The 18,333-nt window shown below is 40.5% G+C and overlaps 1 protein-coding gene across 3 annotated transcripts in view; it reads right to left on the bottom strand.

Moving 5' to 3' along the window:
- Positions 1-2,934: 2,934 nt before the first annotated feature.
- Positions 2,935-18,333, bottom strand: part of DNAJC6 (DnaJ (Hsp40) homolog, subfamily C, member 6) — a 177,520-nt gene continuing 162,121 nt past the window's right edge. For all 3 annotated transcript variants that reach the window (XM_010850261.1, XM_010850262.1, XM_010850263.1), the window contains exons 16-19: positions 11,415-11,678; positions 9,085-9,227; positions 6,903-7,079; positions 2,935-5,283 (exon numbers count right to left, since the gene is read on the bottom strand). In XM_010850261.1, coding sequence (XP_010848563.1) covers positions 5,182-5,283; positions 6,903-7,079; positions 9,085-9,227; positions 11,415-11,678 — 686 coding nt within the window. In that variant the 3' untranslated portion in view covers positions 2,935-5,181. The remainder of the gene's footprint in view (positions 5,284-6,902; positions 7,080-9,084; positions 9,228-11,414; positions 11,679-18,333) is intronic.

The raw sequence follows: 18,333 nt of genomic DNA, 5'->3' as shown, positions 1-18,333 counted from the left end.
AGCGCTTTTCGGGCACTAGCGTTTTCTCCTTTACACTCAGGTGTATCTATAGAAACGAAAAACAAGCTATTTTGTGCTTGAGGCTTTCATGAACATTTAAATAAACAGCTATTATTTCTATATCATGGGCCTCAAGGTCTGCAGGTAGGCAAGGCTAGTTTAGACTTCACTGGACCACTTCGTAGTCTGCTCACAGGACAGAGTTTTGGCTTCGTGGGTACAATCTGGAAGAGATTAAAAACCATCTGGTCCAAAGGCTTCATTTTACCTCTACAGAAAGAGGCCCAGAAAGGTTAGGACTTCCCTGCTCACACAACTCTTTGGGGAAGGTTGGATTATGGGTCACTTATCCCTCTTTCTAGCTGAGAACCCCTACACCTTATGATGCTGCTCCTTTTCTTTCGCTTTTTAAAATTTTTCAACAGGACTGAAAGCTAAAGGAGTTCTGGGGAATCCAGGTTCCCCTGACGATAGAAACACAAAATCTCACTACCACCACCTTTCAGGACCCCTGCTTGGTTTCCTTTTTTAAATTGTACACTGAGCATATTATTGTCTCAACACGTTTAATTTACTTGTGAGTTCTAGATCCTCCCATTTCTCCTCCTAGATAGAAGGTATACTTATTAAAAACTTTGTTGCTAGTCCCTAGCTCACTGCACAACTTGCAGATCCAGAATTACACTGCATTCTTTACTTTGTAGCCTGTGATCTATCCAAGATCACTGAGAACTTCTCTTTCCCTATTCTGAGTTCCCTATATTGGGTGGCAGTGAAAACTGCCCACCACCCAAACTCTGGCAGCCTGGGTTTTTAGCTCGCTTGGTGGTGATGGTGGTTCAGCCACTAAGTCATGTCTGGCTCTTGCAACCCCATGGAATTGTAGCCAGGCTCCTCTGTCCATGGGATTTCTCAGGCAAGAATACTACAGAAGGTTGGCATTTCCTTCTCCAGGGGATCTTCCCAACCCAGGGACTGAATACACATCTGCATTGCAGACAGATTCTTTACCGCTGAGCTACCAGGGAAGCCCCTTTTTTAGCTCCCTTACTGAAGTGCAAAGCTGCACTCATGAGGAAAATTCTCCTTAATTGATGAGGATTTTCTATGGGGTCAAATCTCACATTTTCCCTTCGATTTCCAAACAACTGCCAAATATGTGTGATTTCCCTGGTGGCACAAGATGGTAAAAGTCCGCCTGCAATCCAGGAGACCTGGGTTTGATCCCTGGGTTGGGAAGATCTCCTGGAGGAGGAAATGGCAACCCACTTCTATATTCTTGCCTGGAGAATCCCATAGATAGAGGAATCTGGTAGGCTATGCAGTCCATGGGGTTGCACAGAGTTGGACATGACTGGGAGACTGAGCACAGCACCAGGTGTGTAGAAAACTATATATAAGGGCTTGCTGGAGCCTCTCATATCACCCTAAGGCTAGTCCCATGGAAGAGAAATGATTTGGAGAAAAGTGACACTTCAGAGGCAAAGCTTGGTTTGAGTGCCTTGGACTCAGCAGTAAGAAACTGGAAGATGGCAAAAAGATGAGGAGCTTGCCCCAGGGTGATGTCCAGAATCAGAAAAATGCAGAGACAGTATTTGTCTCCAGTTAACTTTCCTGTCCACACCAGCCGTTCTTCCCAGTTTAAGCAACACTTTAAAGAGGAACTTAGCCATCTTACCAGAGGCTTTAACCATCTTCTGAGAAAATCTGCTTTCCTCTTACCAGAGGTTCACTGAAAAACTGTTCTTCTACTACCCCATTCTGTATTTCCTCAAGAATAAAGAAGACTTTCAATCAAAAACAGAAAGTAAAAACCTTAGAAGCCGAACCCTTTCCCAACTTGCTGTCAGTGTGTTACCTGGAAATATAAGATCCACGTCCTCTGTCAAACTGGCTAGGACTAAACAGGACCTCTTAGGATAAATTTTTTATATTCTCTCCTTGCATTCAATTCTCACACTATGAACTAGGTTTTATTATCTTCACTTTACAGATGAGAAAACTGAGGCTCAGATGGTACCTACTGAGTAGGAAAGCTGAGATCAAACCTTAAACAGTTTAAATGTGAAGTCAGAAAATCAGCACTTGAATTGTTCCCCATTTTAAATCGTAGAACAACCAAAACCTGTCTACTTGACCTAAATTCCCCAGTAGATGTTGTCAGCAGGGAAACTGTCCTGTTGCTGTGATAACTGGCTCTGGAATTCAACTTGCATGTTCATTCCTTACACAGTGTTTTGTCAATAGTGTGCTAAGTCGCTTGAGTTGTGTCTGACTCTTTCTAACCCCATGGACTATAGTCCGCCAGGCTCCTCTGTCCACGGGATTTCCCAGGCAAGAATACTGGAGTGGTTTGCCATTTCCTACTCCAGGGAATCTTCTCCACCCAGGGATGGAACCCACCTCTCTTAAGTTTCGTGCATTGGCAGGAGCGTTATTTACCACTAGCGCCACCTAGGGTCCAACTTGAAGATTCTTCTAGACAGGGTACAGCAATGATAATTCAAATACTTTTGATTTGCAACATTTGTTTCCAAGTAAACATGCTGCTTCTCTTCTTAAAGAGCTAAATGATCTGTTTTATGCAACAAAGTCTCAGACTCCCAGGATCAAACCCTTTGCCTCAGCACAAAAATGCATTAATATCCTAGCTAGAGCCAGAATTTCTGTGCTGATTCTTTTAGGGACACAGCATTCATGCAGCATGATCAAAAGTGTGTCTGTATATGGAGGCAAGGGTGGTAAGGGGGGTGGTTAAAGTATAAATCAATAAATTCTATCAGATTATGTTTTGGTGCAAATGTATTATATGTGCAGCAGCAGCAGCATATTCTTTCCCCATAACTTTTCTTAAAAGTGAATCATGTCAGAAGGTGTAATTCAAGCTTGTTGTCGCATTCCTATGAGTGAAAAAATAACTTATGTTTCTACAAATATTTTTGAGCCTTTTAATATACATTACAAATATTTTAGACCAATCACATTTTGTTGAGTGTAACATATTTACAAAACAAAAATATATTACAATAAATATGAATGAAACAGTGAATCCGATCAACAACAAGCTCTGTCACAACCAGATATTTAAAAGGAATGCGAAAACCTGTTGGTCTGTATATGTTAAGAGCTTTGAGATAAATAGGGGTCCAGAATTATAATGTATCCGGAAAAGAGACAGGGAGCATCCCAAATTTAAGTTAGATAAGATTCTTTCTCATTGCTAATTACATAATGTTTAATGATGTTTTAAACTGTGAACATGGATGAATTATCCAAACATGATACCAAGCTAATATAGTTCTATCATTTCAAAATGTACGTGACATTCACATAGTATCCTTTTAATTATTATTATATACTGTAGTTCACACAATATCTACAGATGTGAATGAGAAAAAAAGTCACAGCAACATGTCTCACATTCCAATTTTAAATAAGACAAGCACATACTGCAAACATTATTTTATAATATGTTAATAAATAACACCTAGTTTTTTATGGTTACTTTGAACAGTTTACAGCTGTATATTTAAAAAGAGAATATTTGAGGCGAGTTTCACATTGTCAGCAAAAGGTAAAATAAATAATGAACCTTTATAACAACAACAAAAAAAAGAACGAAGGAAAGAAAGGAAGAAAGAAAGAAAGAAGAGAGTTGTATATAGAACATAAAGTATTTTTGACATGCTGCTTTTCCAGTACAGTTTGCCACAAGAAAATGAAAAACAGAAAGAAACAACAAAAAAGATTGTCTTTTAAAAACAATTTTTGAAAGCTTTTCACAATACTGAGCACAAACCTTTTAAGATTAGATCAAGATCTTTCTGCCCATCTGCCTTGTATGAATATCCTCTGCACACCATGTACCTGCACACCCAAAGAGATCTACCAAAGTCATGGAAAACAATCACTTGCCCCTTAAAGTGAGAAACAGCCAAAATACTGAACTGAAATCCAACCAGTCTGAAGTCTGCAAAGGTTTCACTCCTGCTTTATTTTCACAGACGTTCCTGTGCAACTGTTATTCCTGTGGACCCCCAACAACTTTTAGAACAATAAACCCCACTGTAATAATCCAAGAGGTCCTATTTCATCAGGTGGGAAGAGGAACCTGGTTCCTCAGAGAAGCCAGTCTTGATAAGCCATGTGACTTGGTCTGAAGTGGCCTCTCTCTGTCTCTCGCTGCAATTGCTCCTGTCACTGTGGTCATTGATTTCCTTCCCCCAGCCAATCACAAACCTGGAGGACAGGGGATCCATACTAGACAGTCTTCCTGATCAACTGTGAACACGCCAAACTGCCTTACAATCTGTTCCCAGCTAAGAGCATTTTCTCTGCTAAGAAAAAGGAGGAGCATTAAGCCTTACAGGAAAAATTAGAAGTTTCATCAAATCAGGTTGTTGTTATGGCATTAAGACATTCTTCAAGCTACCACATCTTTCTAAAGCGAAAAGAAGATAGTAGCCCAACTCTCTGACCAGGAATACAGATTTCTACAGCTTTAGCGTCCCTATTTTTCTTCAGTCAGCATTTTCACTAAATTTTAGCTTATCCAGGAAGGAAGTGTTGGTAGTAATCACTGGATTATAATAGAATTACTTCCCACAGTTCAGGTTCTTTTACATCTGTTAGTCCTCTTGACCAAAAGAAGTGTACAGTATTATACTATAGACCATAGTAAATTTCTGTTAAAACAAACAAACAAAACTTAATGGTCATGTTCCTGAAGTCTACGTAAAGCCATGGCTCAAATTTTATCTTTCCAAGAAAATCTCAAAACTATTAGTTAAAATCCATCATGTAATCCTATTATTATAACTTTGGCTCATTATCCTATCCTCAGACAATGAGATGGGTGCTATGCCTTTGGTAGCCTTTATTTTCAATTTCCCCACAAATTGCTGAGTAGGCTCCCCACAGGGCAGGCTGGAATGTTGTAAAAATACTCTGCAAGGTCATCTGACTAAAAGTTCCCTTCCTGTTTTGGACTTTTTATGGTGGGGACTTGAGAAAACAAACATCCACATTCCTTATTAAAGAGGAATTAATTCACAAGTAACTTAACAGTTAAGTACTGGATACACATTGCTGGAGTTTTTGGTTCACCTGCAAAAACCTCAGAACTGTGACACACACTAAGCATTAGCACGGGTCTGCAGCAGAAATGGAAAAGCTCATAAGTTAATACAAGGGCTTTTGGCCTTGATTTTCAAATTCTGACCAGGCATCATTGAGCTCCATGAAAATCATCTTTGCATATTGTTCATAGGGTTGCCCAGTAGCCTACAGAAAAAAAAAACAAAAATACACATTAGATACCACAGACCAAAATTTTATTTATATTAAAATTTTCATTGCTAATGTGGGCTCTGAGTAATTGAAATCTTTTTCTGTTAGACCATTTCTCTCTTTACAGCCCCATCTTGCTGCTGTTGCTGTTTGGTCACTAAGTCATGTCCAGTTCTTTGTGACTCCACAGAGCCCAACAGGCTCTTCTGTCCATGGGATTTCCCAGTTAAGAATACTGGATTGGGTTGCCATTTCTTTCTTCAGGGGATCTTCCTGACCCAGGGATTAAACCCGCATCTCCTGCATGGGCAGGCAGATTCTATACCGCTTGAGACACTAAGGAAGCCAATAGCCCCATCTACATGACCCTAATTACTATGACCTCTCCACAAAGCCCTCCCCCAGGAATTCACATATGGTAGTAGTGATCAGTCACTGAGTAGGTAACAGAATTTATTGGTCAGCACAAGATGTATCTCCATTCTCCAGAGTTACCTACCAAATGACAAAGACTGCGTAGCTCTGATTGATGGACTGCATTTTGAAACACTCTTTATTCTATTTCTTAAAAAAATTTTCTTGGAGACCCATAACACAGGCATACAGTTTGTGGGTTTTTCTGGGCTCTTTCCCTTTCTCTTCAAGTCACTGAAATATATCATTTCTTTACTACTATCTGGATTGTCACCAAAAGTTTAGAGAGATGAAAATCTAAGACATCAAATTCAAGTGTGTGTTCTCAAGTAGGATTCAGTCACAGCCTCACACTGTAGGACTCACACGGTCCATATGATGGGGCTTCCCTGGTGGCTCAGCAGTAAAGAATCCGCCCACAATGCGTGTTCACTCCCTGGGTAGGGACGAACCCCTGGAGAAGGGAATGGCAACCCACTCTACTATCCTTGCCTAGGAAATCCCATGGACAGAGGAGGCTGGTGGGCTACAGTCCATGGGATCACAAACAGTCAGAACCAGCTTAGTGACTAGTCAACAATAACAAAGTCCATATGATGGCAAGTGATCCAATTCTGTCAAGGAGGTTTCTGTGTGTTATGGTGATCTCAACCGGGCCATCCACTGGTTGAAGTCTCTGACAGTGCAGAGCATGTATGTGTGTGTGTGTGTGTGTGTGTGTACTTCAGTGAAAATAAACTGCCATAATCAATATAGTAATGAATTTAGCTCCATTTTCAATATTTTGTTGATTCTCACCAATTTTACCAACTACATTCTAAAGTTTTTTCACTGTATAATCCTGGCTGAATATACTGCCATATTACTGTAGGAGAAAATTTTCCTCTGTCCAACTCTGAGTTCATCCTTTAGTCAGACACAACTTCTATCTGATCCCTGAAAATTAGTCAGTAATGAATCTCATACCTAAGTAAAGCCCTCATTCCGTTATTTGTAATGTATAGCTTGACTTCTTTGCTTCTGTGTCATAAAGTATAACTGTTTGTTTAAGTACCTTTTTGAGCCTATGAAATTTATTTTATCATATAAATGGCCTAATAAGAAGCAAGTTGAAAGTATGACTCCTTGACACACGCTTATAAACCAAGGACAGGAGGACCAGACACCCCCAGGGGTGCAGGAGGACAGGTTGTACTCACTTTATCCGGATGCACCACTAGCACAGCCTTCCTGTACACCTTCTTCACCTGCTCCGGGGTGACCAGGTCTGCCATGCCAACAGGTTTCCACTTAGTCTCCCCAGCCCACAGCACAGTGTGCATTGTGGACAGAAGGGCTCTGATATTCCTCTCTTTGCCTTCAATCCATTCTAGAATCTGTAAACACAGGGGCAGTTAAGAAATTCAAATGCTTCTGAGTCCAGAGCATCTCCACTGTGACTCTGGAAACCCCTCCAGCTCCAGCAACATCAGGTACCTGCCTAGGTCATCCTTCCCACTACCAGGACGGCTCTTCTTCCTCCGCCCCCTACACCTCTTCTTTCTGGTTAACTCCTTATCAGCCTTCAAAAGCCTGCTCAGGAATTTCACACTGTTCCACCTTGGAAAGTCTAAACACCTTCCTTCCTCTCTGGTCCCCCTGAGTTAATGACTTATGCCTAAAGTATGAACTCCACGAGGGCACACATCATGTCTGTCTGGGTCCCTGCTATCTGCTATGTCTAGTAGAGTGTCTGACATGTGTACACACACACACACACACACACACACACACACACAAATTCCTTGAAAAAAACAAAAACAAATTTCTCCAGGCTACCTTTTAAACATATTTCTATCATAAAATGTGCTATACTTCACCATAATCGTGCATTTGTTTTCCCCTTGCCATTAGGCAGACCTGTTTGAAGAAGGATAGTGTTTCTTACATATCATTCTAACTCAGAAACAGTATGCCTGGCAGGAAAAGAGCTTGAAAAGGTCTGTTAAATGAATCAATACATTTAGTCATTCATTCCAACTATGACCATTCATAGTTTGCATCACCATAGTTGGAACAAATGAGGTCACTAAATTGAAAGGTTTGTAACAATGAATCAGCAGTTAGCACTTAACAGAAGCTCAGTCAAAGTGAATGATGACTACTACTCTCCCAAACAATTAAATACTCCATACCAACTAAACAACCAAGCATGGTTTAAAAGACATAAACCACTTTCTTTTCCAGAAAATTGTCAGAGTTTACCTAATACACAAAGGCTCTTGAGATGGAGCACAGTGTTTGTGGCAGATAAAACCTTTATAACACTGCATGAAGTGAATAGCAAATGTAAACAGAGCATCATATATTGTACTGCAAATTGTATCGCTGCATCTTCAACAAATTATGGAAAACAACAGTGGTATGTTTTTCAACATGTGTAACATTGAGTGGTTGTGCCATTCTGGTTTTGGAGCACTAGATTAGACTCTCATCTTCCAGGCTGGAATAGTGTCAGTGTATTTTGTCACGTGGGAATTCAGCCTGTCTGTGACAAGCTTTCCAGTTCTCTTGATCTTCACAAACTGTTTCACTACCTCACACCATTCATCAACATAACCATCCTTTTGTCCCCCAACTAACCATTGTCCAGATAATATCTTCAGCTATGAAGTAACATGTCTGTTTTCTCATCTATGAAACAATGAAGTTATAGACACTGATTTGCAAACCTTAGAAGAAAAGAATATGAAAACATTCTCTTTTTCCAAATAAAATCTTACCTAGACATCCAAGAATCAGAAACAGATAAAAGTAGAAATGCTCCGGTTAAAATGAAGTGAAGCAGTGTAGAAGCCAGAGACCCCACTTCCCTTAGCCTCCATCCCTTTCACCTTCCCAAACCTCCAGGTCTAACATTATGGGAGTGAGTAATTCTCAGGCACATAAATCAATAGCTCCCTCTCTATCAGCAAAGAAGAGATCCTGAGGGCATCAGCCAATCTAGTCCTATATAAAGCTACCAAAGCAGAAACAGAGAATATAAATAATGCATTCTTCTTACCACCAAATCATAATGACTTACCTACAGATTGCAATGCCATCTGAATAATAAGATCACATCTTAAAGAGTGCCATTGCTTATTTGAAAATGTGAATGAAGAAAATCTACACTATATATTATGGAATAAGTGCATTGTACTAAAGAAATGAAACAACATATACAGCACTCCCTGAAAGTATTTTTCTATTAAAGGACACAGCTATACTCAAATCAGAACTACAAGAACCAAATGAAATATGGTAGATGCTAGAAACTTAGCATGGCACCTTCTATAGGTTAGTCCCACACTGACGGTTCCACACAACACGATAGTCACTGCGGGCCTGGGGCTCACTCACCTTTAACTTCTCAGGATCCATCTCCTTAGCCATTTCCTCCTTTCTCATCTCAGCTATTGTTCGAGGTCCCTTTTTGTCTTTGTGAGCATTAAAACCTTGACCAGAGAGCAGGTCTTCAAAGTCAGCTGCTTTTTGTTTCCCCTCTGCAACATAGTATTTTTAAAATTATTATAGTGTTTACTCATAAACATAGTATCATAACACTTAGGCACACTGCATAGGGCTTTCACAGGCACTATGCCCCTTAATCCTCTCACTTAGCCTGTGAGTAGCGTATGAGACTGTCATGTCCATTTTATAGATGAGAAAGTGAAGTCTGGAAAACTTAAGAGATCTTTCAGGATCGCATGCAATGTCCACGGCCAAGCTCAGACTCGAGGTTGGGTTGTTGCACTAACCTAATTCCATGATTCCATGTCCACCGTTCCAGCCTTGCACAGATGAGGACAGTCATGATTCTACCCACTGCTCCCTCCCCACCTCAGGCCCCAGTCATACAACTGGCTAGCAGCAGTGATGGGCCTATGACCTGGGTTTTGGTGCTTGAAATACACACACACTGCTGCTTTCCTGCCCACACTCGGCTGACACTTCTAGTCCATCACAGAGCTCTTTTCCCCTAAGTCTGGTTTTGCCTCATAATCTTTATCAATCTGCTTGGAAAAGCAGCCTAGCGTGGTAGTAGCAAATGGCAAGGGCTCTGGAGACAGACCCCCAGGTTTGAATTCCAGCTCTGCCTTTATTAGCAATGTGACCTTGGGACAAGTTCCTTACCATCTTCCTGCCTCAGTGTCCTCATCTGTCAACCAGGCGTGGTGTTAATAACATGACTTATCTCATAAGGTTGTTGTGAAAATTGGCGAGTTAAATATTTTTAAGTGCTCAAAACAGTGCCTGGCTATTAAGTGTTTGCTGTTAAAACAGAACCACAATACAAGAGTCCATTCAGTCCATGCCTTCAACCAACGCTGTTGTCTCACTTGAAACCCACCTGCCATCCCTATACTGTCAGGCATCCTGAACATACTCTGTCGCACACACACACACTCAAATGTGGGTGCTCTGAGATTAGGGGTTTTGTCTGTCTTGTTTGCAGCTGTATCCCCAATGTTTTCTACATTGAAGATACATAAGTGTTTACTGATTGACAACACTCACCCCATATCTACTCAGAATAAAAATGGAGGGGAAGCCAAATGACTCTACGGAATCACCAGAGAATATCCACTGCTAACCAAAGAACAAACACGATGTTACAAAGACCTAAAAAAGACTCCTTGCCATGTAAGTACCGTGAGAAGCAGGGTGTGGTGGTGAATGGTAGAGGCTCTGGAGTCACATTGCCCTGGTAGATCTTGGCTCTGTCACTTACAAGCTGTATGGACTAAGAAAATTATTGATCTCTGTCTACAACAAGGGTTTGGAGATTATATGAAATAATATGCAAAAACTGCTTAGAATAGCACCTGACATATAATAAGCCCTCAAAAGATGTCAGCTAAAGCTACTAGGAAAAGTAGAGGAATTTCCTTTCCCATGTTCCATAGAAAGGCCTGTTTCCTTATTACGTCCCTATACATTCCATTCTTGGGTATAATGAAATCAACTGAGATGTAAAACATATCATTACAGGCCTTTTAAAAATTAAAATGTGACCATCCCTTCTATGAAAAATATATTATTTTTCACTTGCTATCAAGAACCCCATTTGAAAAAAGAAAGAATCCCATCAGAGTTATCCTCCAGCCTTAGCTTTTGGGCCACTTTGTGTTCTTTTAACTTTCTTCTCAGAAGAGAGGGAAAAACCATCACAGGAAACCCAAAGATCTCAGGAACATCCCCCAGCCAGAGGATAATCAAGACCAAATGTCCAAGACATGTCCATTCCTCTAACTGGGAGCCAAGAGAAAACATGAACGCAGTGCTTGAAATGTTTCCAACTTTCGTCTTCCACCCCCTCTTCCAAAGGGATGGCAGTTTCAAGATCCATCCACCCATCCACTCACTTCCATTCAATACTCCTTTAGTGCCTCCTACCTGTCTAGTGTTCTGCTAGGTGCTAATGCTAATGAGTTAAAAAAAAGACCCAGTCCCTGCCCACCATTTGGTCTCAGTGTGGAGAAAGGCAGACAGGTGAGCCAGCACTCACAAAACCACAGTGTGCGGGGAGAATGATAAACCTAGGAGCTCCAGGCACAGCACTGGGAGGGATCGTGCTGCGTCATTACAATTCAAAGACTGCCTCAGAAACTGCCAAATTCCCTGTCTCCTTCTTCAGACATGCATACCGCTGGGTACCCTCTAGCCAGGCCCCATACCATCATCCTTACCCAAATTAGCTGCTGCTTTCCCACGTTCGTTCTGGCCCCCAGGCATGGATGAGAAGCTCACGTTGTAGTTGGGCCGGTTCTGGGGAGAGGAGTGGGGCATGCTGGACTGTGGCTTGGACTGTGTCTGCTGCCAGTTGTAGCCCCCTCCCTGCTGCCACCCCCCACCCATGGGCTGGGGAGATGCTTTCTGTGGCGAGCTGAGAGGTGGAAATCCACCACCCAATCCAGTTGGTGTGGAAGGTTTGCTGGCAAATGAAGAACCACCTATAGGAAAAACAGAAAGAGAGAGAAAGAAGGTAATGCTATTGTGAGTAGCCTCTAACTCCTGTGTCCCAAGTCACTGCTTACAATGACTTTAGTGGAACCTCCCTTGACTAGTGGCATAATTAGCCTTCCTACCCAGTCCATTCTGAAGCAGATCAGCCCTGGGTGTTCTTTGGAAGGAATGATGCTAAAGCTGAAACTCCAGTACTTTGGCCACCTCATGCGAAGAGTTGACCCATTGGAAAAGACTCTGATGCTGGGAAGGATTGGGGGCAGGAGGAGAAGGGGACGACAGAGGATGAGATGGCTGGATGGCATCACCGACTCGATGGACGTGAGTTTGAGTGAACTCCAGGAGTTGGTGATGGACAGGGAGGCCTGGCGTGCTGCAATTCATGGGGTCGCAAAGAGTCGGACACAATTAAGTGACTGAACTGAACTGAACTGAATAGCTAAATAAATTGCATTCATGTATTTTCCTTTAATCCTCACAATGACATTTTTAGGTATGTACTAACAGTTCCATTTTTCCTTCTGATAAACAAACTATAGCTCAGAATAGGTAAGCGATTTTCTGAAAGTTACACAGCCAGAAAGTGGAAGAACTGGGACCCGCGTCCAAGTCTGACTCCAAGCCAGACGAGCCCTGGCTCCTCCATGATGCCATTGCAGCTCTCCCTCCCACCCTCTCAGAAGATTCTATTTCTTAACTTGAGCAAAATCTATCAAATGACAAGAACAGGGAATAAAACAAAAATACATTCACTGGTGAAGCTGCTACTTAAACATCAACGATCAGGATTATTCACTGTCTGTCATAAATACCAGCATGGTTAGTGCCCACGAGTAAACAAAGGTGTTTTAAAATTTCATAACTAGGTTTCAATTTCACACTACTTGCACTTCATTGCAGGAGAGTAAACACAGCTAACACTCTGACAACTCTGAATAGGGTAAAGAAACTTATTCAAGCTTTAAAAAATGATATTACTCTGTCCTGGGAATTTAAGTAGAATCCTGACTCTGTAACTCCTAACTTTTAAGTACTCACTGCATAAATGCTGGGCTTTTCCCAAAATATGAAGACTAGCTGTGACTCATGTTTGAAGAGGTGATCTCCAGGAACCCTTTCAGGCACCAATACCAATACCAACAGTGATAATAAAATAGCATTTATATAGCTCTTTTAGAATTTACAAAATATGTTTATGACTATTACTGCCTTTAATCTACACACATCCTTAGGAAATAGTATTACTGGTTTCACTTTATTTATTTTTCTTTGTCAAAATTACCATTTATTTTTTCATTTTTATACAATTTTTAAAGGTTACTTTCCATTTAGTTATTACAAAATCTTGGCTATACTTCCAATGTTTTACAGTACATCCCTGAGCCTATCTTATACCCAATAATTTGTACCTCCCATTTCCTCACCCCTCTCTTGCCCTCCCCCTACTCCCCACTGGTAAGCTCTAACTTGTTCTCTATATCTGTGAGTCTGCTTCTTATCTGCTATATTTCTTGTATTTTTCAGGTTCCACATATAAATGATATTATACAGTATTTGTCGTTCTCTCTCTGACATACATCGCTTAGCATAATGCCCTCCAAATCCATCCATGTTGCTATTAATGGCAAAAGTTTTTGTTCTTTTTATGACTGAGTAGTATTCCACTGTGTATACTGCCATATGCCATATCCTCTTTAACCACTCCTCTGCTGACGGACACTTGGTCACTTCCATATCTTGGTAATTGTAAATAATGTTGCTATGAACATTGGGGTGCACATATCTTTTCAAATTAGTGGGTTTTTTTCCCAGATGTATACCCAAGAGTGGAATTGCTAGGTCATATGTTAGTTCTATTTTCAGTTTTTTGAAAAATGTCCATACCATTTTCCACAGTCTGGCCCCACTTTAAAGATAAGGAAATAAAGGAGGTATACTTGGTATACTTACAGGCTTATGGTCACACATCTAGTTCATGGAGCTGGGACTTGACTATGAATTTCCCATCTCCACATGTCATGTTCATTTCCTGCATCCATAATCTCAAATTCCTCTCCAAATCTCTGAGTCTTTTACTACAAATCTCTGAGTAAGTGAGTCATTCCTCACTTACTGTCTCTTCTTTCTATCAGTATTGTTCCTCTGGTCTGATGTGGGTTCCTCTTCCCACTCCCACTGGGGATGCTGTGTTATGACCAGCAGACTTGGAATCAATCTGTCTCTGCTCCATCACACATTCATGCATTCATTCTTACATTCATTTATTTGTTCATTCATTCATATATTCATTCATCAGTATTTGTTGAGCATTACCAAGTACCAGAAAATAAAAAGATTTTCTTAGGCTCCAAAATCACTGAGGATGATGAGTACAGCTAAGAAATTATAAAGAAATTAAAAGACACTTGCTCCTTGGAAGAACAGCTATGACAAACCTAGATAGTATATTAAAAAAGCAAGGACATCAGTTTGCCAACAAAGGTCCGTATAGTCAAAGCTATGTTTTTTTCCAGTAGTCATGTACATATGTGACAGTTGAACTATAAGGAAGGCTGAGTGCCAAAGAATTGATGCTTTTGAACTGTGGTGCTGGAGAAGGCTCTTAAGAGTCTCTTGAACTGCAAGGAGATGAAACCAGTCAATCCTAAAAGAAATCAACCCTGAATATTCATTGGAAAGATGGATGCTGAAACTGAAGCTTCAACACTTTGGGTACCTGATGCAAAGAGCCAATTCACTGGAAAAGACCCAGATGCTGGGAAAGATTGAGGGCAGGAGGGAAGGGGATGACAGAGGGTGAGATGGTTGGATGGCATCATTGTCTCAATGGACATGAGTTTGAGCAAACTCTGGGAGACAGTGAAAGACAGAAGAGCCTGGCATGCTGCGGTCCCTGAGGTCGCAAAGAGTCAGACACAACTTAGTAACTAAACAACAACAACTAGGTATCAGATACAGTGCCCCAGGAATATAGCCAAAAACAGTCTACGGAGAATCCTCGCTCTTCTGAAGTTCAGTGAAAAACTTATCTCCTTGACCTCAGTGTTATCACCTGTAAAATCAGAACTATGTCTACATCGCAGAAAAAACATAAAGGCACAATGACTATGTGAAAGCTCTTCACAATTCCTGAACTAAGCAAATAAGAGGCACCATTTTAAAATAATGCAAATTCATATTCCCAGCATGTACCCATCCACCATAAAGGCTCAATAAATACTTGGTAATAGAAAAAGGGAATGGCACTGTTGCGCACTATAGGCTGGCACCGCCCCTGTTGTGAAGCCCTTCTCTGTGAGCCTCTGGGCCCCTCTGCCAACAGCACCTCAACATACCTGAGGTTGGGTAGACATTCCACACTGGAATTTCATCTTTTATTTTAAGGATGCTTACAATCTTCTTTCTGAATATATTACGTTTATTATTTAAAAAGTCAGTAACTACAGAAAGACCTCAAAAACTTAAAAAGTTCTTCCATGTTCCCACCGCTTTGCCATTTATTTGTTCATTTATAATACACTATTGAGCGTCTTCTCCACATGAGGCTGCAGATACAGTGGTGAAATGGCAGATGCTGCCTCTGATCTCAAGCTGCTCATCAACATTGCAGGGCTTTCTGATGTTACCCTTTCAGAATTCTTTCCTAAATATTTTTTAGACTGGTTAGCAATTCTAATTTTTAAAGCCACTGAAGCAGAGAACTGACGGAAATATAGAGTAGTAGCTAAACCCAGAGCCACAGCTATTCTCATTAAAAGCAAAAGCAGCAGTTGTCAAACTTGGCTGTGCATTAGACTCACTTGGGGAGCTTTAAAAATTCTCTATACCCAAGCCACAACCAAACTAATTAAATCGGAATCTATGGGAAAAACTACGGTGTTTGTATCAGAATTGTTCAATGTGAAAATACCTAAAGGAGAAGCATGCTATCTTTTTTTAATTGCAGCTATATAACTTAGAAGTTTAATTTTTACTCTAAAGCAATTGCCTAGGAGTCAAAAATTTTAGTGTGTAAGTAGCCCTTGCTTATATACTCATTTGCTGTACAGTTTCAGGAAAATCACTTACCTTTCCTAAATTATGTGACTCGAAAATGAGGCAAAAGGAAACTAGTTTCCTCAGCAGTTTTTAAGAATTATTGCATTTCAAAAATAAGTAACTCTTTGAAAAAATATTTTTGAATTTCCCTGGTGCCTAGTGGTTAGGATTCATGAGCTTTCACTGTGGTGGCCTGGATTCAATCCCTGGTTGGGAAAAGTCCCGCAAGCTATGAGGCGTGGCAAAAAAAAAAAACAAACAAAAATAACCACTACTCTTGAACTCCTTTGAATAGGTATGTTGTTGTAGTAATAAAGATGCAGCTATTCTAAAACTATTTTTGTTGTCTATTAATGTTGTTGAGATCCAAGGAAATGCAAGATACAGATGTGGAACAGGGGAAGGTAAGGAAGACCCTGTGGCAGTGGATGGGATTAAATTATGTGTTAATATCCACTGATCACCTATCTCCATCTCCTGGAAGGCAGAGCAGTGACACCCACCCCAGAGCAAAAAAGACATACTTATAGCAGAGATTTTGGTTTCTAAATACCATTCCCCACAAAAAGGAATGAGATTTCTCAAAAATGCCTGATTATAGGACAGGCATGTAAAAAGTTCAAGAGAAGCCTAGGAAACCGTGTGCCATAAAGAAAGTTCTCAAAAATGATGGAATCAAGTGAAAATGATATAGAAGTCAGAAGAAAGGAGCTTTCACAAATCAAATGTGGGACCATGTGAACATTAAATAATAACAGTAATAGATGATAACCAACCGAGTCAAAAAAGAATCCATTAGTCCATTATGATGTGAGAGATGGAGGGAGTCAGAAAGGAAGGAAGGGGATGGGAGAGGGAGAGACAGGAGATTCTTCCTTAGAATGAAATGCCAATTAATATATACAGAAAGAAGAAGGGAATCAGAAAAGCACAGTTTTGCAGATATCATGGCAATAACTGCTTTAGGCAAGAATCACCAATGAATGCTAAAACCAGCAGGTAAAGGTCAGATGGAGAATTGGATAATCTCAAATTCTCTCTCCAGATTACTCATTAATTACTGAAGGGAAAATGGTAACTTCATGGTGAAGCAAACCTGGCAGACATCACCTTAACCAAGTGATCAAAGTTAACAAATCAAGACTTTGGCAACTGGCCTGTACCCTTCAAATATCAATGTCATGAAAGGTTGAGGAATGATTCCAGGTTAAAGGCGTCTAAAAGGACATGACAACTAGATGCAAGACATGATGCTGAATTTTTTAAAAGAACTTCTTATAAAGGTCACCTATTCAGTAAGGCCCTTCCCTAACCACTTGATATTTAAAATAACACCCTGGCCCATCCCCCACGCGCCATCACTTTCTGCCTGATTTTTTTCACAGGACTCCTCATGGGGTCATAGTGCAAGCCACAGACCTAGAGTTCATGGTGCTGAAACCCTGTGATTTGGGCGTGTTCCTGAAACTTCCGTGTCCGTTTCTTCATCTGTAAAATGAGGATTATAATAGTTTCTACTTCAAAAAATATTGGGAAGATTAAATGAAATGATATATGTAATGCACTTAAAATAGACCCTGGTACAGAGTAAAATGTCCAGCTAAACATTAATTGCTTTTATTGGTTGACATTATATTGTATATTTATTCATTTAATGTTTATTTCCCCTTCTAGAATATCAACTTTAAGAAGAAGGAATTTTGTTTTGGTTTTGTTAGTTTGGCTGGTTGGTTTTCACTAAAACAATGTTAGAACACAGAAGGCACTTAATAATTAATTGTGGGATGAATAAATGCGTAAAAAATGAACACTGAAAAGATTTTACTTGAAATAAAACTTTACCTGTTTTATAGAATGTTATTATTCTAAAATTTGAACTTTAAGATACAAAAAAAGGGAAAATAATTTGAGAAATTCTTAAAAGGAAAGAAGATCTAAATTATATAAAAGGAAAGGTCAAGATTCTAACATAACTACTAAGAAAAATAAAACGGTAGCATGTTCTCATTCCCTGCAGATAATTCAGCTCTAAATGCTTCCGGAGGCCTTTTGGGGAAACTAAAATATCAAGTTGGCTTATTTAAACCTTTGTGTCAGAGCTACCTCATCCTTATTTAACAACTCTGCACTTCACGGGAGAGGATGGAAAAGGAGGAGGGAAAAAGTTTCAAAACACACTAGTCCAATCAACTACGCCTTGAAGAGAGATTTCTTGGTAAAACAGAACCCTGCACACTGTACCCCTCTCTAGGGAGCATCACCACGAGCACCGATGCAGGGAGGCCTGGCGTGCTGCGATTCATGGGGTCATAAACAGTTGGACACGACTGAGTGACTGAACTGAACTGAACTGAAGTGTTTTATGAGCAAGTAATTTTGGAAACACTGGGTTCAGTGAACTTCAATTAAGTGTTTTATGAGCGAGTAGTTTTGGAAACACCAGCTTCTGTGGACTTTGATTATTGCAGTCGTGTCCGACTCTTTGCGACCCCATGAATCGCAGCACGCCAGGCCTCCCTGTCCATCATCAACTCCCTGAGTTCACTCAAACCCACGTCCATCGAGTCAGTGATGCCATCCAGCCATCTCATCCTCTGTCGTCCC

Source organism: Bison bison, unplaced genomic scaffold, assembly GCF_000754665.1.
Source record: "Bison bison bison isolate TAMUID 2011002044 unplaced genomic scaffold, Bison_UMD1.0 scf7180017864290, whole genome shotgun sequence".
NCBI lineage: Eukaryota > Metazoa > Chordata > Mammalia > Artiodactyla > Bovidae > Bison > Bison bison.
Note: the sequence above shows the minus strand (reverse complement) of the source record. Positions and strands in the feature narration are given on the sequence as shown.